The 24833-nt window shown below is 40.1% G+C and overlaps 2 protein-coding genes across 4 annotated transcripts in view; one reads left to right on the forward strand and one right to left on the reverse strand.

Moving 5' to 3' along the window:
• The window catches only part of ZNF582 (zinc finger protein 582), a 61363-nt gene that overhangs the window by 21791 nt on the left and 14739 nt on the right, over window positions 1-24833 (reverse strand). The gene's annotated exons all lie outside the window — the stretch shown is intronic.
• Window positions 1276-14646, forward strand: ZNF583 (zinc finger protein 583). Of its 3 annotated transcripts, none has more exons than XM_019792693.2 (5): window positions 1276-1436; window positions 2774-2862; window positions 9083-9209; window positions 9497-9595; window positions 11611-14646. In XM_019792693.2, the coding sequence occupies exons 2-5, from the start codon at window positions 2854-2856 to the stop codon at window positions 13086-13088; spliced, it is 1713 nt and encodes a 570-aa protein (XP_019648252.1). In that variant the 5' UTR covers window positions 1276-1436; window positions 2774-2853; the 3' UTR covers window positions 13089-14646. The 3 variants fall into 3 exon arrangements, with proteins under 3 accessions (XP_019648252.1, XP_019648253.1, XP_011236279.1); XM_019792694.2 differs by having other exon boundaries at window positions 9083-9172; window positions 9500-9595; XM_011237977.3 differs by lacking the exons at window positions 1276-1436; window positions 2774-2862 and having other exon boundaries at window positions 9071-9209; window positions 9500-9595.

Here is a 24833-nt window from a genome sequence, read left to right on the forward strand (position 1 = left end):
CTCCTTTAAAAAACTATAACCCAAAAGTATTTTGAGTTATTGCTTCATCATCACACAATTTGTAAGTTGTAGTTTTCAAACCAATAGATCTACCGTTTATCACACTTCTACTTGTAGCCATATTGCTTGTATTCAACGTTTTATTACTATTAACGTTTCAATTAATCTTTTGAGAATGTATTTGCATTTTTAAAATTTCCTCAATATAAAAATTCCCATCTCATACACTTTTTGTCATGGGTGACTCTGGTGAGACGAGTTGCAATGGAAGCACAGAAGGGCATAACCCCATTTCGGAATGGTCCAGGCACGAATAAGAGTTAATGGAATATTTTGGGGGACACCTGAGTGGCTCAGCCCGTTAAGCGTCTGCCTTCAGCTCTGGTCATGATCTCAGGGAGCCTGCTTCTCACTCTGCCTGCCACTCCCCCTGCTTGCGCGCGCTCTCTTTCTCTCTGACAAATAAATACATATAATCTTAAAAAAAAAAAAAAGTTGTTAATGGAATATTTTCAAAGACATAGGATGAAGTATAGAACAAGAGGGTAGGTAGAACGGAAAGAATGATCTATGAACTGCTGTTTATAACACGTGTCATTTCCCGGTATGTATCTCTTCTATTGAGTTTTTTTCTTTTCTGTTGAATTTCTCCCGCATTAGAATGTCAGCCACAGGAGCGCGGGGATTCTTTTCTGCAGGCTCAAGTGTGTCCCCAGAGCCTGTAACAGTGCCTGGTACACAGTCGGCGCTCAATAAGTGGCTAATGAGTCAGAAGAAAGAACGAAAGAAGACAAGGAAGGAAATGAATGAAACCCAGCAAGCGGGGCTCCGACCCACCCACACAGCCCCTCGGAGCCCCCTGCCGCGCGCGGGGCCGCAACCGCCAGCGCGGCCAGCTCCCTCCCCGCAGCCCAACCAGCGGCCCCGCGCGCGGCCCCGCCCACCGCGCGTGCGCACCTTGGCCCCGCCCCACACGCGCACCCCGCGCGTACCCCGGCTTGGGTGCCTTCGGGGACCGGGCTCGTTGCTGCGCACTACGAAGCGGCCCGTCCAGGCCTGGGCGGGACTCCGTCGGTCTGGAGGGGCTGAGCCGGTCCTGGTTCTGGGTTGGGAGGTCCGGGGCTTGGGGAGCGCGTCACACGACTGGGCGAAGGAGCAGGGACCAGCCGCCGGGCCCGCGTCCCGAGGGCAGTCCCAGGATGCTCCGCGCCGCGCCCGGCCCGGACTCCATTTCTTTTTTTTTTTTTTTTTTTTTTTTTTTTTTTTTTTTGAGGACGCCGGCGCCGGGGGCGCGCCCCGGCAGGCGTGCGGGGCTGGAGCGGGCGTGCGAGGGGGCCTGTGACAGTGGGAGACCGTGTCACCGTTTGTGACACCGTGTCACCGTGTGCGTGCCCCTGTGTGTGACTGTGCGAACGTCTGTGACCATGACAGTGACGGTGAGTGTGCGGCTGTGTGGCCGGTCGTGTGAGACAGCGTGAGGTTGTGTGACCTTATGCTGGTGTGACAGTGCGACCCAATGTGAGGGCACGGGTGCCAGGCTGCCAGGAGAGCTGCCAGCACGAGGACTGGGCGGCTTCTGCGGTGGGCGGGTGGCGGGGGGGGGTGCTAGGGGAGGCCAGTGTGCTCCAGGGTTTGGGAGACCGTGTCGGGCAGCAGAGCCTGAGAGGGACTGAGACGAAGGGGAACGCTCGAGTAGAAAGAGAGGGAAGGAGAGGGGAGCCCCTGCTCCGGGTCTGGAGGGCAGCAGAGGAGGCTGTCGCCCTTTATGGCACAGAAGGAAGGTCTTTCCCTTCCTCTCCTAAGCTCCGCTGTGTATGTTCAGAAATAGCCCACATTTATGAACATGCATGACTGGTATTTACTGAGCACGAAAGATACGCCGAGCACTATGCCAAACGCTCCATGTGGATCATCTCAGGGATGAGATGGGAGTAGGTACCATTTCACTGATGAGGAAACTGAGGTTTGGAGTGGTTACTTAAGTCCTGGAGGTTGCAGAGCTAGTGAGTGGTAGATCGGGTCCCTGAGGGCACGTGTTCTGATCCCCAGACCTGGTTCTTACGCTTACGCTGCTTCTGAGATAATTCCTTTACACTCCGAGGTGGAGAGGTTTAGTGGAAAGTAACTCATGAATAGGGGTTTCAGTGACTGTTAATGCATAGTCCCCTTCCTCAACTCTTTTTGAGGAAATTGAGAGATTGGTTTCCAGGTGCGGTTTGTCTTAAATCAGGACTACAAGCAGAGTGTTCTGACTCTTTGGTCCAGTGTCCTCCAGCCCACATGACCCCTCTGATTCTACTCTGTAAAGATGCTTTCTCTGAGGCATTGTTTGTAGCTTTATCTCATTTTGTAGTAAGGGCGGTAGCATATTTTCTTTTACCACTATTATCTGGTGGGAAGACTAAAAAGTCAGACCTGGATTCCAGTTGGGCCCACTTATTACCAGGAAGCCTTGGATGATTTCAATAATTTCACTGATGGGGGCGCCTGGGTGGCACAGCGGTTAAGCGTCTGCCTTCGGCTCAGGGCGTGATCCAGGCGTTATGGGATCGATCCCCACATCAGGCTCCTCCGCTATGAGCCTGCTTCTTCCTCTCCCACTCCCCCTGCTTGTGTTCCCTCTCTCACTGGCTGTCTCTCTCTCTGTCGAATAAATAAATAAAATCTTTTAAAAAAATAATAATAATTTCACTGATGGACAGCTTTCACGTGTGGAGGGGGGAAATAATCCCTACTTGATAGTGCCATTTATGCTTTCGTTTTCCCTCTCCAGCGCTATTATTCCAGACACTGTCCTTCCAGTGAGGAGCGTGAAGTAGGAGGACAGAGGAGCTGCCATAAATTCTTAAAGCCATGTCCAAGGTAAGGAAGGATTTCTTCTCCCTGACGTGCTTTGTTTTTCAGGTTTCATAGGAACATCATGCTTTTCTTCTGAAATTCCCCAGCTAACAAAGCCCCATTCATTCAGTGACCTTGTCCTCATGTTCTCCCAATCCAGTAAAAGGAGGTCCCAGTGAGCTTTTTTTCTCAGCCAGCATATTCATCTTCATTCAAGAAATAGCTTAGCACTCCTACAGGTTAGGTGTTCTGTGCAAAAATGCACTCCTTGGTGGGATATGAAAGCCTTCAAGTTAAGGAGTTTGATTCATTGAGGTCAAGGTGTATTCTGATGTGACCACTAGCTTGGAGCTTTCTCACAGACCCAGGTTTGAGAGGAAGGCAAGACAAGGGCTATTGGGCAATCTTAGTCATAGTACATGACAAGATCTTTTGCTCAAGGTGATTTTGAAGAGTTGTATGTGTTGGGTTTTGAGTATTGAAGTGTGGGTCAGCTAGGGCACTCACGGGGCTCTGAAGAATAAGGTTCCATGGGAGTAATAAGGTCCTGTTACAGGGACATTCTGAGTTAATAGTGGGCTACAGCTAGGATATTCTAGGTCATCCAGTTAAGATTAGTGGAATTACTTATGAAAAAATAGGACATTTTTTAAAAAAATGAGAATAGTACTTGAATCTACATTTTAAAATGGCTGCATACATCTTTAATGAAACAGTAAATAGTATGGAATGGGGGCCAGAAGAAACAAATGAAAAGATCAATATATAATGTCCAGAAACAAATGCAAGTAAAATTAAGAATGGAAAATATTTATTCATTCACTGAACATAGAGTTATTAAAGACTTACTATATACTAAATGCTGGAAATACTGTGGTAAATGAAAATAGACACTGTCTTTGTTTTCATGGAGTTTAATGTCTACTAGCTTGTTTATTATGTGATAATATAAGTGATATTTTAAATCAGTGGAGACAGAATGGATTATTCATTTAGAAAAAAGATTTCTTCCTCACACTGAGGTTAAATACATTCTATAGGTTAAATGTAAAAAATAAAACCATAGGAACTGCTGGATGAAAACAGAGAGACTGGCTGTAAAGAGGAAGATGAACCAGAAGCAGCACTGTCCAGCAGAACTTCCTATGATGACTGCTGATAGAAATGTTCCATATCTGCTCTGTCCAGTACAGTAGCCGCTAGCTACCTGTGGCTATGGAACACTTGGATGTACTAGTGTGACTGAGGAACTGAATCTTTAATATTAATTAAATTTAAATAGCCACATGTGACCAGTAGCTGAGCATTGGGCAGCACAGATCTAGGCTAATAAAATAATAAAGCCAGGTAGAAAGTTGTGGGTGATCTTGTCCAAGTCACTCATTTTACAGATGAAGAAAAACAGGCCAAGTGGGGGAAATGATATACGTACTAGTTTTTGTATCAGATGTACGAAGTTGTAATGTATGTTGAGGGTCAGCATAAATAGATGATGGTGACTGATGATTTGATGAGGGTGGTAGAAAATAATGAAGGACTGTGGAACAGTGATGGAGTACATCATTTCCTTTTCCCTGGAACCCTCATTGGCTTCTCATTTTACTTGGAATGAAATCCAGTGGCCTCTCCACAGCCTGTAAGGCCCTGCCTGATCCAGCTCTTGGCTTCCCCAGACCTCATTTTCTCCAAGTCTTTACCTTTCTGTGCTCCAGTCACACTGGTCAACTTGCGGTTCCTCAAACTTACCAAGCTCTTTCCTGTCTCTGAACCTTTGCATTTGCTCCTCCCTTTTCTATAATTCTCTTCCCTTAGATATTGGCAACGGTTTACTCTCACTTTTAGGCTGTTGTTTTAACATTACTGCTTCATTGAGGTTTACCTTGAACATCTTATCTAAAACATGGGGTGCCTGGGTGGCTCAGTCGTTAAGCGTCTGCCTTCAGCTCAGGGCGTGATCCCAGAGTTCTGGGACTGAGCCCCACATCGGGCTTCTCCGCTGGGAGCCTGCTTCTTCCTCTCCCACTCCCCCTGCCTGTGTTCCCTCTCTCACTGGCTGGCTGTCTCTGTCAAATAAATAAAAATAAAAATCTTTAAAAAAAATAAAAAAATAAAACAAACACCCTTGTCACTCTACATCACCTTTTTTTTTTTTTGTCATAGTGTTTAACACTACCTGACGTTGTATGACCTGATGTTTAATGTCTTTCTCCTCTGTTAGAATATTAACTCCACAAGCAGAGGAACTATATTTTGTTTACCTTTCTATTCCCAATGCTTGGAACATTGTAGGTAGTAAGCACTCCGTAAATATTTGTCAAACTAATATATAAATGAACAAGACTGTGAATTCCTCATCTATGAGTAAGACCAGAGCAATAAGAACCAACTGCCTCTTTTCTCCTGCTGCTAAACTGGTAATGGAAAAAGCAGAAAGCAGAGGATATGATGTATAAAACAGACAGAGCCCATCAGCCCAAATGCTATTTCTGGGATCCCACTCCAGAACTTATGAATCAGTCTCTGGTGGTCGGGCCCAGGAAACTGCATTTTTATTAAGTCCAAGGATGCTTTCAATGCACATTTTTTGAAAGCCTCTCGTTTCTAAAGATATTTAAAGGGTGCCTCTTATAAACACCACTTTGTTGGTTGTCAGCTGTGTGCCTCTCACAATCCCTATGCCTGCCATGATTCTCTGTACTCACGGCAAGGCACCTGAGTGGCCCTGTGTGCCTTCTGTGATTCCTTGTGCCTCCCAAAAGCCCATGTAATCCAGTCTGAGAATCTTTGTCTTTTAATTAGTGTTTAGTACATTTTCATTTAATGTAATTGTGGATATATTTAAGCCTATCATATTGCAGTTAATGTTTTCTACTTATTGCATCTATTCTTTTTTTTTAAAGATTTTATTTATTTATTTGACAGAGAGAGACAGCGAGAGAGGGAACACAAGCAAGGGGAGTATGAGAGGGAGAAGCAGGCGTCCCGCCGAGCAGGGAGCCCAATGCAGGACTCGATCCCATGACCCTGGGATCATGACCTGAGCCAAAGGCAGACGCTTAATGGCTGAGCCACTCAGGCGCCCCATCCATCCATTCTTTGTTCCTTTATTTCTCCTTGTTTGCCTTCTTTTGAATAAATGAAGTACTTTCTCCTTATTGTCTTGTTAATTAAACATTATTATTCTTTTAGCGGCCACTATAAGATACCTTACCCATTTCTCATTATGTAATTATCTTCTTTCTTTCATCCTTCTGTAATCTTCCTTCATATTCTTACCACTTTCTGAACAAGATATAGTGATTTAACTCCAACTTATTATTAGTAGTGGATATTATAGTTATTCCTTTGAGGCTCTTCATTTCTTCTTGATTTTCATTTCCATTTTCTTCCATTTTCCTTCTACTTCAAGAACAATTACTATTTCTTTGACTGCAGGTCAACACTTTATTCCCAGGCTGAATTATCTTTTCATTAGCTCCTGTTATTCTTGCTAGGTCAAAACAGTGTAATTTAAAATTTTTTCTGAGGTTAAGTAAGTCTGGGATATCCTAGTCTCATTGGAGAGAATATCTTCTAGGATTTATTTTAAGGAAATAATTAGAGACCTCTATTGAATCCTTAATTCAACATACAGTAGTATTATATGAGAACATAGTGAAAAATTCAGATTCATGTAAATGAAAATAAGTAGGGGGTTAGTAAAGATACAGCATATTTATACTACGTAATGTTATCCATCTAACAAAAGTGATATTATAATGAATGTGGACAGATAATCATTGACATGTCCATATAAGGAAACATTTGAACAAATACATACTAGCTGTAAATTTTGATTGTTTCTAGGAAGTAGGGTGACATGGTAGGTAGATGTGGGGATGGAGGACATGCAATTCTTTTAACTTTTATAAAAAGGAAAAAAATCACTGAGGGTAGAAATACTGGACATTATTTGCTAAGTTTCTTTAATGATTACAAATTGTATGAAATTCCTGTTTTATCAAATCAAAATAAATATTAAAATATTTTAAAGATATTTAAGTCCCATTGAATGGCTGAAAGGAAAATGTCAATCACACAGTTGAAACCTGGAATCCATTAGTGTGTGAAGCTGAAAAAGGTCTTTTAAGAACTTTACCTAGCAGAAGCTGCCTTGCCTCTGTTTACAGAGGAAATGTGTGTAGAACACTTTTGTTTGCACAAAATATTAGTTTGTATTGCAAGTGTTTGATTTTTAATAGAACTGATGAATGATAGTACCCAGCCTTGTCTAGGCCAAGTTTCATCTTTTAAGACTCAATTCATGTTCCCTTCCTTTCTTGAAGTCTTTTTAAAAATTTTTAATATTTTATTTATTTATTTGTCAGAGAGAGACAGTGAGAGCACAAACAGAGGGGAGAGCTGCAGGCAGAGGGAAGGGGGGAGAAGCAAGCTGAGCAGAGAGCCTGATGTGGGGCTCGATCCCAGGACCCTGGGATTATGACCTGAGCCAAAGGCAGACGCTTAACTGACTGAGCCACCCAGGCACCCCTTTCCCTTGAAGCCTTTACTCACTTCCCACATTTCCCTGTATTAAGTGTTTCAGAGATGGAGGCACGTAAGATCAAGCTGATGCACGTGACTGATGTTTCTTGGGAGGCATACTTCTGCTTCCCTTATAGCCTCCTTAAACATTTTTGTCCATTACTTGGGCGCTAGCAATTCACACGTTAACTCCTTTTTCCATTAAAAATGTTTCTGCATAGGGATGCGTGGGTGGCTTAGTCATTTAAGCTTCTGCCTTCGGCTCAGGTAGTGATCCCAGGATCTTGGGATTGAGTCCCACGTTGGGCTCCTTGGCAAAGAATCTGCTTCTCCCTTTGTCTTCTTCTCCCACTGCTTGTGCTCTTTCTCTTGCTTTCTCTCAATGGCAATTGGATGAATAAAATCTTTTTAAAAAATGTTTCTGCATAAAATCATTGATGTGCTTAACTACATCTTCAATAGGACCCTTACTCTGCAGAATCATATTTAATGGAGTGATGTTTATACCTGATAACCACTAAGGCAAGGGCACGCCCCAGAACTTACCCCAGCTGGGGTACTGGAGGCTGCTGCTGTGCCCTTAAGCTGCTGGGTTGTGGGAAGATCTGGGATGGTCACTAGCAGGGCTCAGTGCAGTAGCCGTTTACCAACCGGTGTGACATTGTTTCAGTATTTAACAAGTCAGTTCAGCTCTTCAGATGTGCACCACTAAGCACGTCTGTATATCAGCCCAGATAAAGAGTAGGCTTTGCTCTGTGATGTGCCAAACCAAAGCAGCATATAGCAAACCACATGCGAGCCCTGGTAAGTTTGGAGCAGATTTACCTCATTAGGAAGAACACCCGTTTTGAATTTTTAGGAAGCAGACTAGGTCTTATTCCATGTTATAAAGACCCTTAATTCAATGGAGTATTAGTGCTGTAACGTTTTAAAAACTCTTGCTCACGAGACATGCACAATTGGGTGTGTTCCTCTAGTGAAAGCTGTAAGGACTTTTTGTTGCACTTCATCATCACATCTGAAATGTTCACTATCTAATAGTGCTTAAAATTACTATTAGTTTGTCTCTTTACATGAAAAGTTACTGTCTTTGAAACTCAGTGGGGTTATCAAGAGCTGTTAATCTTTTATTGCCCCAGTTCTGTTATGGCATACATTTGCTTAACTTATATTTTTGGAAAATCACTACAGAACTTCTTTAATATTTCTATTACCTATATGGTTAGCTTTAGGAAATCAATATTATGAAGTCAAATATATTTATATATATCTAGCCTATTGCTATAGCTGGAACATTAGCCATTCCATCGAGGAGTTTAGAAAATGTAGGTCTAGACCACATACAACTTATAGGGCTAAGCTCATGTTCCTGCCTCCTCCTAAAGCCTTTCTTTGCTGCTGTAGTCTGTCCTGATTTTCCATATTGAGAAATGTGTCAGCATTTAGTATGAATAACAATTATTTTGCTCGTTTGCTATTCTCACCATCAGTACAGACTGTGTCAGAAATTGCATACTTTCCATTACAAAATATTAAAACCAAGCACACAGAAGTCATTTTAGAAATTGCTTGACATGTGACAGAGAATCTAACGTATTGCCAGAAAGTTTCACTATATGCAATATTTCTCTCCAAAAGTACAAATTAACTTTTCAAACTATGCCAATCTGAGGTGAAGAACACTAGGCGAGCATAAAAGAATATGTTTATGTCATTTCAGGATTTGGTGACATTTGGGGATGTGGCTGTAGATTTCTCTCAAGAGGAATGGGAATGGCTGAACCCTGCTCAGAGGAATCTGTACAGAAAGGTGATGTTGGAGAACTATAGAAGCCTGGTATCACTGGGTAAGGAGGTTCCCTAGAATTCAGAATCTGCACATAGGGCTACTTTCCAATGTTTGGGAAGCCTCTGATGTACTTCACTAAATTTCCCTTTCTTGTGTTCCCCAAAATAGGCTGACTTTGTAGAACTGGCAGTTTCATTGGAGTATTCCTAGAACTTCATTTTCCCCATTCTTCAGAATGCTTCACCTCTTCCTCTGCTCCCTTCTGTAATGCCCTTGACTTCCTGATGACCAAGCACCTTGATCTGATTTATGGGCCCGGCTAATTCCCCCTTTATTTCTTATAAGCAGGAGTTTCAGTTTCTAAGCCAGATGTGATCTCATTATTGGAACAAGGAAAAGAACCGTGGATGGTGAAGAAGGAGGGAACAAGAGGCACGTGTCCTGGTGAGTGAGAAAGAACTAGGAAGGTAGAAGAGGCCGTTGCAAGGAAAAGCTCAGCTATTCTGAGAGGTTTCTGCTTATAATTGATGTTTCCTCGATAATTTTTCTTAAAGGCTCAAGGCCTGGGAGGAAGCATTGAGGTTCCATTGGCATGAGCTCCCAAACTTATTCTCCTTGAATATATTCTCTAACGAATTACTGTCTTCTCTGATAACATTTTCCTGTTCTCTGGGTCTAAAATGTCAGTGTCTGCTTATTCCTGCTTTTTAGTTTTGCACAAGTTGCTCCATTGTATTTTTAAAAATCTAGACACAGCAATGTCTATTTTTTTCATTTTCTTTTTTTTTTTTTTAAAGATTTTATTTATTTATTCGACAGAGATAGAGACAGCCAGCGAGAGAGGGAACACAAGCAGGGGGAGAGGGAGAGGAAGAAGCAGGCTCATAGCAGAGGAGCCTGACGTGGGGGTCGATCCCATAACGCCAGGATCACGCCCTGAGCCGAAGGCAGACGCTTAACCGCTGTGCCACCCAGGCGCCCCTATCTTACGATCTTGATAGATTTATTTAATGGTTGTTCTAGGAGTTCTTTGTAGGTTCCAGGTTTTTCTGCATAGACTATCATGTTATCAGCAGTTTATTTCTTCCTTTCTAATCTTACAGGGTTTTTTTTCTTACTGCAGGGGACATCTTTTACAATGTTGGATAGAATTATTAAGAGTAGATATACTTGGATTATTCTGAGCCTTAAGGGAAAATGTATTCTGTCTTTCACCATTAAGTTGATGTTTCATAGATGCCCTTTATCAATTTGATAAAGTTTTCTTTTCCTGGTTTGCTAATAAGTTTTATAATAAATAGATGTTGAATTTAGCCAAATACTCTTTCTACATCCGTTGAAACGATCATATGATTTTCCACCTTTAATCTGTTAATGTGGTGAATTACACTGGTTTTCACATATTAAACCAATCTTGCATTCCTGGGATAAGCTCTACTTGATTAATGATTATGCTTTCATATTTTCCTGGATTTGAGTTGCAGTAATTTTACTAAAGGTTTTACATTTATGTTCATGTATTACATTGGTTTTGTAAACCATAATAGGAATTTTAGTTTTATTATAAATGTGAGAAACCAATGGATAGTCTTGAGCAGAACAGATGATTTGACTGAGGAGTGGAAAGAAGGCAAATTAAGGCCTGTGGCAGGTTAATAAAATCAAGCAGTTTGATAAAAATTACTGTTTTTGTTTGTTTGTTTGTTTGTTTGTTTGTTTTAAGTAGGCTCCACACCCTGGAGCCCAATGTAGGGCTTGAACTCACAATCCTGAGATCAAGACCTGAGCTGAGATCAAGAGTCGGACATTTAACTGACTGAGCCACCCTGACACCCCTATACAAACTTACTTTTATGTGAATGCATTTTAGCTCTGAGCTCAATTAAAAATTTACATTTGGTTGGAATATATCACATAGAAAATGTCTGACAAGAAGACTTTTTTAAAAAAGTAGGCTGCACACCCAATGTGGGGCTTGAAATCATGACCGTGAGATAAAGAGTCACATGCCCTGGGCCAGCCACGTGCCCCAAAAAGACATTTTTTGGCTTCAAAAGTTAATCCATACTTGCATATACAACCTAAGACAACTAATAGTACCTGGTGTATCTTTGGGTCTATGGAGGTTTTTTAGCCACACTGACCTCATGAAATTGGCTTTGTAAAAATAATGAACTTAGCTTGAATGCAGGATAACCCGAAGCAAAAGAGGAAGGGTGTTTGGAGACTCTAATATTAAATTAGATATAAAATTATTGTGATTTTAGATAACTTCTTCAGTTTCTAATTTATATCCTCTCTTAAGTTTTCATTCTTTAAAATCTCATACTTTTTAGACTGCATCTTATGCTGTTAAACCCCAAACTTCTTATGTATTTTATTCACAAACTTTTGTTTCGGAAGTTCTTCTCTTCTGATGAACAAATACAAAAGACCTTTGTTTTCTTGGTATCTTTTAGATTGGGAGTATACATTTAAAAAGAATGAGTTTTCATCAAAGCAAGTTATTTGTGAAGAAACATCCAAACTAGTGAAAATGGGAAGAAGCCATCTTAGTCATAGCCTTGACTGCCCCAGTTTGAGAGAAGACTGTAAAACTGAGGACTGGCTTAAGAACCAGTTAGGAAGTCAGGCAGTACATTCCAGACAACCGATCATCACTCATAAAGAAATCCTCACTGAAGATCAAAGTAATGAATATACTAAATCTTGGAAAACTTTCCATCAGGATGCAATATTTGATATAAAAAAGACTTTTACCACCAAAGAAAGAGTGCATAAGCATGAGCCACAAAAGAGAAGTTACCGAAAAAAATCTGTTGAAATGAAACATAAGAAAGCCTATATACAAAAGAAACTTTTGAAATGTAATGAATGTGAGAAAGTTTTCAACCAGAGCTCATCCCTTACTCTTCATCAGAGAATTCATACTGGAGAGAAACCCTATGCATGTGTTGAGTGTGGGAAAACCTTCAGCCAGAGTGCAAACCTAGCTCAACATAAGAGAATACATACTGGGGAGAAACCCTATGAATGTAAAGAATGTAGCAAAGCCTTCAGCCAGAATGCACACCTTGCTCAACATCAGAGAGTTCATACTGGAGAGAGACCTTATCAGTGTAAAGAATGTAAAAAAGCCTTCAGCCAGATTGCACACCTGGCTCAACATCAGAGAGTTCATACTGGAGAGAGACCTTTTGAATGTATTGAATGTGGAAAAGCTTTCAGTAATGGTTCATTTCTTGCTCAACATCAGAGAATTCATACAGGAGAGAAACCTTATGTCTGTAATGTGTGTGGGAAAGCCTTTAGCCATCGTGGATACCTAATTGTACATCAGAGAATTCATACTGGAGAGAGACCGTATGAATGTAAGGAATGTAGGAAAGCTTTCAGCCAATATGCACACCTTGCTCAACATCAGAGAGTTCATACTGGAGAAAAACCTTATGAATGTAAAGTATGCAGGAAAGCCTTCAGCCAGATTGCATACCTTGATCAACACCAGAGGGTTCATACTGGAGAGAAACCCTATGAGTGTATTGAATGTGGGAAGGCCTTTAGCAATAGTTCATCACTTGCACAACATCAGAGAAGTCATACTGGAGAAAAACCTTATATGTGCAAGGAATGTAGGAAAACATTTAGCCAGAATGCAGGCCTTGCTCAACATAAGCGAATTCATACTGGAGAGAAACCTTATGAATGTAATATCTGTGGGAAAGCCTTTAGCTATAGTGGATCTCTTACTCTACATCAAAGAATTCATACAGGAGAGAGACCCTATGAATGTAAGGATTGCAGGAAATCTTTCAGGCAGCGTGCCCATCTTGCCCAGCATGAAAGAATTCATACCATGGAGTCATTCTTGACTCCTTCCTCTCTCTCACCCTCCATGTCCTGTCAGTTGCCAAGACCTGTAGGTTTTATCTCCTAAATATGCCTTGAATCTGACTCCATTTCCATTACATCATCTTTGTCCAATACATAGTAATCTATTTCATACGGACTATGGAAATAGCTTTCTGATTGGTCTGATTTACCATTTCCTTTGTCAGTTGCCTACATTGCAGTCAAACTTGTATTTTAAAAGTTTGATCATATTACTTCCTCATCGATACCCTTCATTAGTACCCCATAGTTCTTAGGTTAAAGCACACATTCCTCAAAATAGCCTAAGAGACCTAAAAGACCCTCCTGCCCCCAATACCTTGTTCCAGGATACCTTTCAAAGTACTATTTCATGTCAAAACACATCTCATTCTTTGGCTCTTTGTCCAGAATTAAGAATATTCCAGCATCAAACAGATCTGGGTTCCAATCCTTGCTCTTCCATTTTCTAGCCCTCTAGTTTCAGAGAAACATTTTGTTCTTTGTAAGGTTCAGTCTCTTTATTTATATTATGGAAATAATAATAGTACTACCTCAAAGGTTGACGGGAGGATTAAATGAGAGAATGCATGTAAATTGCTCAGAGTGCCTAGCATAAAGTAATGACTTAATAAACGTTACCATAAGATGAGAAAATACTGTGGTATACAAAGAGGACCTGGTCACCAGCAAGGGTCAACTGAGAAGTAACAAAAGCAGCACCAGTGCAAGATTTAAGAGATTATGAAGATTTTTGATTAGGAACAGTAGTCATTGTTCTAAAGGTGGGTGATAAGGGTATCTGATACAGTAGCATTGATCTTAAAGTCCATAATGACATACAGTAAGATATGACTTTGTTGGTAAGAAAAACTAACTTCATTAGATATTCAACAGTTCTCAGAAGCCAGATTTTAAAAATCACTAGTAATAAGTAGGATTTACTGAGATATATTCATTTACATAAAAGACAACTTAAAAAAATCAATAACCAAAGAATAGAAAATACAAGTTTGATGCCCTCTCCTAATTCCAGGTGGTTGAATTGTATTAAATCTCTGTCGTTTAAAACTGAAAAGGTGGTTATTAAACTAGTACTAAGCTGTAATTCCAAAACTAGAGAGGAAAGGAAAACTATAGATCAATACTCATAAACTGGTAGCCCACAAACATGTTTGATTTGGTACTCATCAATTTAAAATGAATACAAAAAAAAAAAAAACCAAAAAAACAAATAATTTTATGTGGGCACACGTTTTCCAGTTCTCCATAGTTCAAACCATTCCTCCTTCCATCTGACTTATTTTACACTTTCTATTACTTCCTGACTCCTGGAGGCTTTGAATATGCAATCACTTCAGTAACCAATTCACATATGAATATAGGTACAAAGAAAATGATGAAATGGAGAACGAAAAGGAAGACTTGAATAGACATTTTATCCTGCAGGGGAAGACTATTCTCGAGATGTTACGAGGCCCAAAATCAATCTACAGATTCTTTGTACCTAACAAAATCCTAAGAATTTTTTAAGGCTTGAAACACTGTGTGCATGTGAACATACACACATTCATACAGATAAACACATAAAATCTATAAATAAAGGTAATTTGTCAGTGGCTTAACAGTATTGGTAAAATTGATTCTGCTCTGTACAAAACCAGTTCCTTCATTCTTTTATCCAAACGGGAAAGAGTTATAAGAGGACACAGTAACATAATGTATAATCAAAGAGTGAAAACAATCTTCCTAAACAAGACACGAGATCCAGAAGCCACACACAGAGATTGTAGGTTTGACTGTGTAAGAACTTTATTAAGCTTTTATATAGTCAAAGATAGTATAAACACAAAGTTTTTAAATATCAGTATTGGAGATAATTATTACAACATACATGAAATCCATAAGTGCTCCTATAAATCACTTAGAAAATGACACTACTATTCCCATGGGCAAAGGACCTAAAGAGGCAACATGTGACTGATGAATGTATGATAAATACTGAATCTCACTAGGATCAGAAGAAATACAAGTTAAACCAATGAACTATCCATCATCAATATCAGATTGATAAAATATAAGCACTGCGAAAGCAGGAAAGGAGTACGTGCAGAGTATGAATTTGTACACGTTTTTTGAAAGGCAACTTGTCAAAATCAGAATTGTCACTGGAAAAATGAAGATTTTCTTTTGCAGTTAACAAACAGCATATAAATTTATCTTCCTTCCATAACCCATTAAATGGCTAAAACAATGTAAAAGATACTGAACAAAGATCAGAAAAGAGGGTCATCAGTGGATGAAAAGAGTTGAACAAATAAAAGACAAACTGGAGGAAAGTGTTTGTTCATGAAATGTAGCAGAGGCAGCTACAACCTGAAATGTTTGAATAATAGGGTTTTCAGTAATAGGAGCCACTCTGCCCAAATGCTCTGTACACAGCACCCCTAGAGGAGTTTAGGCTTCAAGCTGGTTTGTGTATAGAGGCAGGGGCTGGGGGGGAGGGTGAAGGTTGGTAATAAGGAGAAACAATGACAAGACCGCTAAATTCTTTTCCATGTGGAAGCCAACAGCTTTCTCACTCCACACTCTCTTCTATAAGTAAATTGAATAGGATCCTTACTTCACACCATCCACAAGAAGGGAGTTCCAGTTGATTAAAATCCTAAATATAAAACTAATGAGAAAAGTATAAGAAAAAGTAGGATATATTTATTACTTGGTGTTGGACATACGTTTTTAAAAAAGAAAGTGCTCTTAAAATTTAAAACAACAGGAAGAAAATATTTGTAACATACAAAGGGAAAGATGTAAGAACACCTATGGATAAGCAAAGGACAACTAAGCAAGTATAAAAATGGACAAAATATGAGAATAGGCAAATCGTAGAAGAAATACAGATGGATGATAAATGAGTCCCTGCTGAACCTCACTAGTATTGAGGTAGAAATTTAAATAATGTACTCTCAAACAGTGGCAGCTGCATGGAGCAATGAGAACTCCTCACTGCCACTGCGGAAGCAGTGAAGTTTTTAAAATGTTCACTATCGTCTCTTTGGAGGGCAGTATGGTTAGTACATGAAACACTGGAAACCATCTAAATTTCCACGGGGCATGACGAGAAATATTAGCAGCAGTTTGAAAGAATGGACCAATGATATGACATGGATGGGTCTGACTAAAGAACACTGAAACAGTAGATTTTTTAGATTTGCATACTATTATATGTTATCAAAACATTTCTAATACAATTAAATTAAGTATGCAAAAGTTTCAAAAAGGTTCTGGAGAGGCACACCCAACTGATAAGTGTTCCTTCTAGGGAGGAGGCTGGGATTGGATATTCCAGTTAGGAGGAGACCTAGGATTATCTGTCGTATTTGAAGTTATAAGCAATAATGTAATACTATAAGAAATTTAAACTATTAAATAATGAACTTACTTGGGTAGCTAGCATGAGAGTTGGTGGCTAAGTCAAAAATCTTTTCGGGAATTCAGAGAATCTCTTTTTGACTTGCCAGCCCTGCATACATAGATAGCAGTAACCCTCCCTATTCAGGGAAACTCATCTACAGGGTAATCAGGCCGTTACCATTTTTTTTTTTTTTAAGTAATTTCTACACCCAACATGGGGCTCAAACAACACCAAGAGCAAGAGTCACATGCTCCATTGACTGAGCCAGCCAAATGCCCCAAGCCATATCATTCTTAAATGTTGGAACAGTTAAGGATCATAACATATGGGGGTGCCTGGGTGGCTCAGTCGTTAAGCGTCTGCCTTCGGCTCAGGGTGTGATCCTGGCGTTCTGGGATCGAGCCCCACGTTGGGCTCTTCCGCTGGGAACCTGCTTCTTCCCCTCCCACTGCCCCTGCTTGTGTTCCCTCTCTCACTGGCTGTCTCTCTCTCTGTTGAATGAATAAATAAAATCTTTAAAAAAATTAAAAAAGGATCGTAACATATGAAGAAAACTATCAGCATAATAAGGTCTGAGACAGAACTAAACCTACAGTGGAGGAAGTTATGTAATGCAGAAGAAAACTAAAAATTTATGTCAGATTTAAACAGGTAAATATGGAAAGCTATCAAAAAATAATTAGAGGGGCGCCTGGGTGGCACAGCGGTTAAGCGTCTGCCTTCGGCTCAGGGCGTGATCCCAGCGTTATGGGATCGAGCCCCACGTCAGGCTCCTCTGCTGTGAGCCTGCTTCTTCCTCTCCCACTCCCCCTGCTTGTGTTCCCTCTCTCGCTGGCTGTCTCTGTCAAATAAATAAATAAAATCTAAAAAAAAAAAGAAAAAAAAATTAGAGGGGTGCCTGGGTGGCTTCAGTTGCTTAAATGTCTGCCTGTGGCTCAGGTCATGATCATCCTGGGATCAAGGCCCATGTCAGGCTCCCTGCTTAGCAGGGAGTCTGGTTCTCTCTCTGCCCCTCCCCCTGCTCACGCACGCTCTCTCTCAAATAAATAAAATCTTTAAAAAAAAATTAGTATTGTACACATGAAACTAATATTTAAACACTGTTAACTATACTAGAATTAAAATGTTTAAAAAATCACTTTTTTAAAGAAAAATATGTACAGAAAATAATCATGTTTTCTAGGAAAAAAAGATAAGTCAGAACTCTTAAGAATGAAAAAATGGGGGCGCCTGGGTGGCACAGCAGTTAAGCGTCTGCCTTCGGCTCAGGGCGTGATCCCGGTGTTATGGGATCGAGCCCCACATCAGGCTCCTCCGCTATGAGCCTGCTTCTTCCTTTCCCTCTCCCCCTGCTTGTGTTCCCTCTCTCACTGGCTGTCTCTATCTCTGTCAAATAAATAAATAAAATCTTTAAAAAAATAAAAAAATAAAAAAAAAATAATTAGAGGGGGGCGCCTGGGTGGCACAGCGGTTAAGCGTCTGCCTTCGGCTCAGGGCGTGATCCCGGCGTTATGGGATCGATCCCCACATCAGGCTCCTCTGCTGTGAGCCTGCTTCTTCCTCTCCCACTCCCCCTGCTTGTGTTCCCTCTCTCGCTGGCTGTCTCTGTCAAATAAATAAATAAAATCTAAAAAAAAAAAGAAAAAAAAATTAGAGGGGTGCCTGGGTGGCTTCAGTTGCTTAAATGTCTGCCTGTGGCTCAGGTCATGATCATCCTGGGATCAAGGCCCATGTCAGGCTCCCTGCTTAGCAGGGAGTCTGGTTCTCTCTCTGCCCCTCCCCCTGCTCACGCACGCTCTCTCTCAAATAAATAAAATCTTTAAAAAAAAATTAGTATTGTACACATGAAACTAATATTTAAACACTGTTAACTATACTAGAATTAAAATGTTTAAAAAATCACTTTTTTAAAGAAAAATATGTACAGAAAATAATCATGTTTTCTAGGAAAAAAAGATAAGTCAGAACTCTTAAGAATGAAAAAATGGGGGCGCCTGGGTGGCACAGCAGTTAAGCGTCTGCCTTCGGCTCAGGGCGTGATCCCGGTGTTATGGGATCGAGCCCCACATCAGGCTCCTCCGCTATGAGCCTGCTTCTTCCTTTCCCTCTCCCCCTGCTTGTGTTCCCTCTCTCACTGGCTGTCTCTATCTCTGTCAAATAAATAAATAAAATCTTAAAAAAAAGAATGAAAAAATGTTATTGCTGTAATAAACTTTAGAAGTTTTAAGAATTTTTAAAATTTATTTTAAGGAGAATGAGTGAGAGAGAGAACACGAGTGGGGGGGTGAGGGGAAGAGCAGAGGGAAAGAGAGCAGCAGACTCCCCGCTGAGCAGGGAGCCCGACATGGGGCTTGATCCTGGGACTCCAGGATCATGACCCAAGCTGAAGGCAGTCACCTAACCAACTGAGCCACCCAGGCACCACTTAATATAAGTTTTAAAGAAAATTAAGGAAACTTCCCAAATTCATAAATTAAAAAGAAGAAACAAAAAGGACATAGAAGTTTAATAGGAGTTCCAGAAAAGCTTACAGAGAAAATATAATGGATATATCAAATCAACGATTGAGAATCTTTCTAAACTGAAGAAAATTATGAATGTTCGGCTTGGAATGGCTCACTGAGTGCTGGGAAGGCTGAACTGGCAAAAACCTCAATTACAATAGAAGAAAAGACATCCAGAAATGTGCTTGTGAAATTTCAGACTTCAGGATGAAACCATCCTAAAAAGCTTTCAAAAAATGTGAACGTCTCCTTTTTATTTTTTAAGATTTTATTTATTTGAGAGAGAACACAAGCACGGGGACAGAGATAGTGTTAGCCTTCCCCCCGTTAGCAATATTAGTTAACGGAACATAGAATAGCACCTTCCAAGTTATGAGGTAAAATTACTTTGAATCTACAAGTCTATACCCAAATAACAATAAAGCATGAAGCCAAACACTGATATCCTGTATATGCAGTTTGCTTCAGTTTACTCTCATTTACCCTTTATTAGGGTATTATAGGATTAGCTTTAGTAAAATTTGGATGGAACAGGAAGGCGGCAGCAGGAAAGCCTTCAATAAACAATGGATCTAAACTGGGAAAGTGGTGTTGAGGATGACTAGGATGATTGCTCTACAACAATCAGACCAAATTACTGGTAGGCTAGGAATTAAGGGACTCAGTGAAGAAAATCTTCAGGAAAATTGGAATAGGTTATGTTAAATAAGTATGAAGTTGGGGGATTTTAGCAATATGGTGAAGACAAGTTTTCCTCAGGGAAATGGAAAGAAAGGCAATTACTGGCTCTGGGAAAAACAAAGGGGAAACCATACCAGTTATCAGGTCTGAATATAAAACAAGCCCTCATGAAATGTGTTATGATTCTGGAAAACAGAATATAAAAAAATAAAATCCATTTGACTGATATATGAGGAAGAGACTCCTTTAAGCACAGACTGGGATCCTAACACTGGACCTACAGAGAAAGAAATGTCATCACATATTGCTTGGCTCTGACTCTTCAGAGTATATTTACCTAGTGATAATGCTCAAGTGCTGTTTTATTTTCAATCTCATAATATAGACAAGCCACTGAAGTCTGTCTCTGTATACATATATAGACCTATTTATTGTCTACTTAATAATGTAAAAGGCAAAATGTAGCTGATAGACTGGATAGTGGGAGGTTGATAGCAATAATGAGACTGAATGAATCAAGGATAAGGGGCAATATTCTCATAGAGGGGATTCAAGAGATCTGTATAAAGTTGACAGAATAAGAAATACAGGTTAGCTGTATTTCAAAGTAAAATACAACAGAAGAGTGAATATATAATTTAGTTGGTGGAATGAGTTAAATTCTTATCTTTCCTAAGAAAGATTACTGAAGAGTCTATAAAGTTGATAAATGGAGAAACAGCAACTGCCATAAAGATTCTGACAGAGGGGTCCCTGGGTGGCTCAGTCGGTTAAGCATCTGACTTTGGCTCAGGTCACGATCTCAGGGTCCTGGGATCAAGCCCTGCATCGGGCTCCCCGCTTAGCGGTGAGTCTGCTTGTCCCTCTGCCCCTCCCCTGCTCAGCTCATACTTGCTTTCTCAAATGAAAAAAAAAAAAAAAAAAGATCCTGATGGAAACCTAATTCCAATTAGTTTAGGAAAAAGGTATTAGTACCTGTAACTGAAAGGTGTAATGTCTATATGGTACAGCTTCAGGCAGTTACTCAGACTCAGATTAATAGCTATGCTTTCAGTTGTTCCATTCTCTAGCAGGCTTTTTCTTGGTGAGGAAAAAAATGGCATCTGATATTAGACTTAAAAGGTCCTTAGAGCTTTTAATCTCAAAAGGAAGGTGATCTTCTTTCTCTTAGCCTCCATGTCAGAGAGGAAAAATCGGATTTGTTCCAATTTAGGCTATGTGTCCACTCTGACCAATCACTGGGTCGATGGTATGGGATACTCTGGCCAGTCTGGGTTAAGTGCTTATGCCTCCACCAGCAGGATTGGATCACAGGATTGAACAGTTCACAAAATTCCCATGGAATGCGGGCAGGATGGAGGGAGGTTGAGATTCAGTTCCCATATAGAAAAAACTTGACCTGAACTGACATGAGGGCATTTATCGATTCATTAAATGTGTGAATATTCCTATCTTTTGCTTCAGAAAGGGTGTGTTTGATTCGGTGGTGCTGCCTCAGACCCTGTCACAAGGGTAAGTTAAATTGTCATGGGTGAAGGGGACGAAGTACCCTGTAGCTTATAATTTAGCTATCTCGCCAGTAATCCTCAATTGGCTGCATGCTAGACAAGGCAACCTCGACAGGAAGAGACTCAAGTGGCTGAGCCTCATCACCAGGACCACTCATGCCAGAAGACTTCAGGGGAGTTCCTTTTGAAACCCTCCAAAGGCGGCTTCCTCCACAGGTGTCAGAGACAACCAACAGAAAGCAAAGCTGTTATATAAAGGACAGAAGACCTGATCTACAAAGAGGACTGCCTTCAAGTGAAAATACTTCATTTTTACCCCACTCTTCCACTCTAAGTGGTACAGAGCCATAAGGAGGCAAATTCAAACGTATTTATGAGGAGCCTCTAAATGTATTTACTAATTTCTGAATTTAAAGAGGTGGAGGGGCGCCTGGGTGACTCAGTTAAGTGTCCAACTCTTGATTTCAACTCAGGTCATGATCTCAGGGTTGTGGGATTGAGTCCCGTCCTGGGTATGGAGCCTGCTTGGGATTCTCTCCCTTGGCCCCTCCCTCCCTCTCTCTCTAAAAAATTAAAAAATAAAGAGGTGGAACCAAGATGTACCTATCCATTTCTCCTTTCTGAAACCAAACTAAAGCAACAAGAAAAATATGGGAGAGCCATCTGTGATGAAGTGAAGAAATATCTACAATTCTGAGCCTCAAAATCCATAAGAAAATGCTGCTAAATGTGGTAAGAATCCTGGGAGGAAACTGATGCTGCACTGAAGAGTATAACATTCCCCCAAAGCACTGTGGCATCTGGAAGGGCAAAAGGCACTCTGAGGCGCGCCTGGGTGGCTCCGCCAGCTGCATGTCTGGCTCTGCGTGTCAGCATGAAGTAGCTGGATAGTCTCTCTCTCTCTCTCCCTCTGCTCCTTCCTGCCCCCATGCTCTCTCTAAAATAAATAAAATCTTAAAAAACAAACACGGCACCTTGATTGGAACCAGTGTTACTTCAAAAGGTCTGACTTTAGAAGCCTCCCTAAATTATTTACAGTTGCAGAGTGGCAGGGTGAGTGGCAAGAGTTCAAGAAGGAAACACTTGGGTTTTGAAGAGGTAATCTATCATTAACAGGAGAAAAACTGCCAGTGATAGGCAGGACTGCAAGGTAAAGGCTAAATCCTTACTACTCAGAGTGTGGGATATGGACTGGCAGCATCGGCATGAGCTGATCATTTGTCAAAATTCTAGAATAGTGGGTCCTAATCCAGACCTACTGATTCAGAATCTGCATCTCTGTAAAATCCCCAGGCGATCTGAATACACAGTAACATCTGAGAATCACTGGGCTAGAACAAATTTTCTGCCAGTCTGAAGCACTGCCCTTGGATAAACAGCTAGATCAAGAAGCGCTCTAGTCATTCAAAAATTCAAAGTCTAGCCTTTCAGAGACCCTATGGAATAATGTTAGACTCAGACATAACAGAACTTCCTTCTACCAAAACTGAACAACAACAACAAAAAATAACACCTCACATCACACACTATGAAAAGTTGAATACAGACACAACAAGGCCACACTAAAAGAACATGCCAGGATCGCTGGCACTTTCTGCCCTCTGGTAAGACTAGCAATAACGGAGAAAAAGTAAGTAGAAGAAATTTTGAAAAACCATACTAATATATCCCAACTTGGTGAGGAAGATATAGGGAGCACTGAATAAAGGTACATAAAATTCGTCTAAAGAATCCTTCATTCTAGAGAGATGGTAGTTTGAATAGAAAAGGCAAGTTAAAGATTAGAATTTGCCTATCTTTTTGATCTAGGAACTTCTCCAAAAATACTGGTAAAAATTTTCAAAAGCATATGTGCAAGAATGTTAATTGCAATGTTGGGTTTTTTTGTTTGTTTAAATTCTACATCCATAGTGATCCCTGTTCTCGTTAAATGTGTACTTGAGATGCACACTTCTGGTGAAGATGGAATTCTGGGAGACTAGTCTATCCTCCCACCTCAAACACTAAAAACTGGACAAAGTATATGAAACCTTGGTTTCAAGACACTGGACATCAGGCAATGAGACTGATATATCCTTGAAAAACGGGAAACAAATGAGGGGAGTACTAGGATTTACCCAAATAACTGCATGAAGAGAGTTTCCAGGCTATAGTCTGAGTTGAGGGGAAGGACCTGGGAGTCAGGGAGACTGAGGTGGCTGGAGTTTCCAGGATGAAGTGCCTGAGAGCACTTAGAGAAAAAAAAACCCTTAGACACCAGAATTTTTTATCTGCATGAAAAACTAGTTTTTACCTAAACACCGATCAGTGCATGCGTGTGAAGAAATCACCTGAATTACCTGGGGAAAGAACGGATAGAATTACAAGGAGAAATGGACAAATCCAAAATTATAATAAGAGATTCTGACACACATCTATCATAAAAACAAGCAGACAGAAAATCATAAAGGAAATTGAAGACGTGAACTGCACTATTGGCCAACTTGAGCTAAATGATATTTTAAAAATCCTCCACCCAAGAATAGAACACAAATTATTTCATATGCACCCAGTATAGTTACCAAAACAGACCATATTCCAGGCCTTAAAACACACCTCAATAAGCTTTAAAGAATTCAAGTCATACAAAATATGTTTCCTGACCAGAAGGATTAAATTAGGAATCAGTAAAAGAAAGATACTAGGAAAATCTCCAAATGTTTGGACCTAAATGGTAACCCATGGGTCAAGAGAGAAATCAAAGGGAAAACAGGAAGTATTTTAAATTGAATAAAACTTAGAACACAGCGTGTCAAAATGTGTGGGATGCAACCAACAGTTCTTAGAAGGAAATGTAATAGTACTAAGTTATAAAATTTTGAAAACTCCTAGTGATTTCAATTTCCACCTTAATTAGAAAATGAAGAGCACTGAAACACCAGGTTAGCATAAGAATGGAAATAATTACTAATAGAAATAAATGAGATAGGACAAAAAAAAACAGGTCAATAAAACCAATAAATCTTCATTCAGACTGATGAAAAAAATACACAAGTCACCAATTTCTGGAATGGCAAAGGTGATGTCACCACAAATTCTAGTTATGAAATGGAAAAGAGAATGTTGTGAGCTTTATGGAAATAATTTGACAACTTAGATGAAATGGGAAAACTTCTTGAAAGAATCTACCAAGCTTTCTCAAGAAGAAACAGATAATCTGAACAGTCGCTGTTTTAAAAATGGAATTTGTAATTTAAGTCTCCCAAATATTTTCAGGTATTTTACTGTTATTGGTAGTTTAGTTCTGCTACGATCAGGGAATATACTTTATGTAGCTAATTGTTTAAAACTTAAAATTTATTTTATGGTCTTGTGTACTTCTTCATGTGTACTTGAAAAGACTGTATTCCGCTCTTCTGGTGTTTTATAAGTGTCAACTAGATAATTTGGTCAATTGTGTTGTTCAGGTCTTCTATATTCTGATTTTGTGTCTACTTGTCCTATTAATAACTGAAAGACAATGGTGAAATCCCCAAAAATAGTGGATTTGTCTCTTTGCCCTTTCTGTTCTTTTTTCACTTGTGTAATCTGTACCTCTGTAGTTTGATACATATACATTTAGGATTGCTGTTTACCTGGAAACTGACCCCTTTGTTACATAATGTTTTTTATCCTGATTACATTTGTTGTTCTAAAGTCAGCTTCATCTGATACTGATATAGTGA

The sequence above is a fragment of the Ailuropoda melanoleuca genome, chromosome 12 (assembly GCF_002007445.2).
Source record: "Ailuropoda melanoleuca isolate Jingjing chromosome 12, ASM200744v2, whole genome shotgun sequence".
Taxonomy (NCBI): Eukaryota; Metazoa; Chordata; class Mammalia; order Carnivora; family Ursidae; genus Ailuropoda; species Ailuropoda melanoleuca.

Bases quoted from the DNA above. Each gene is read 5' to 3' on its own strand.
- ZNF583 (XM_019792693.2), top strand. The intron at 9,210-9,496 runs GTAAGGAGGTTC...ATTTCTTATAAG, and splicing joins TAGAAGCCTGGTATCACTGG to CAGGAGTTTCAGTTTCTAAG. The intron at 9,596-11,610 runs GTGAGTGAGAAA...GGTATCTTTTAG, and splicing joins AACAAGAGGCACGTGTCCTG to ATTGGGAGTATACATTTAAA.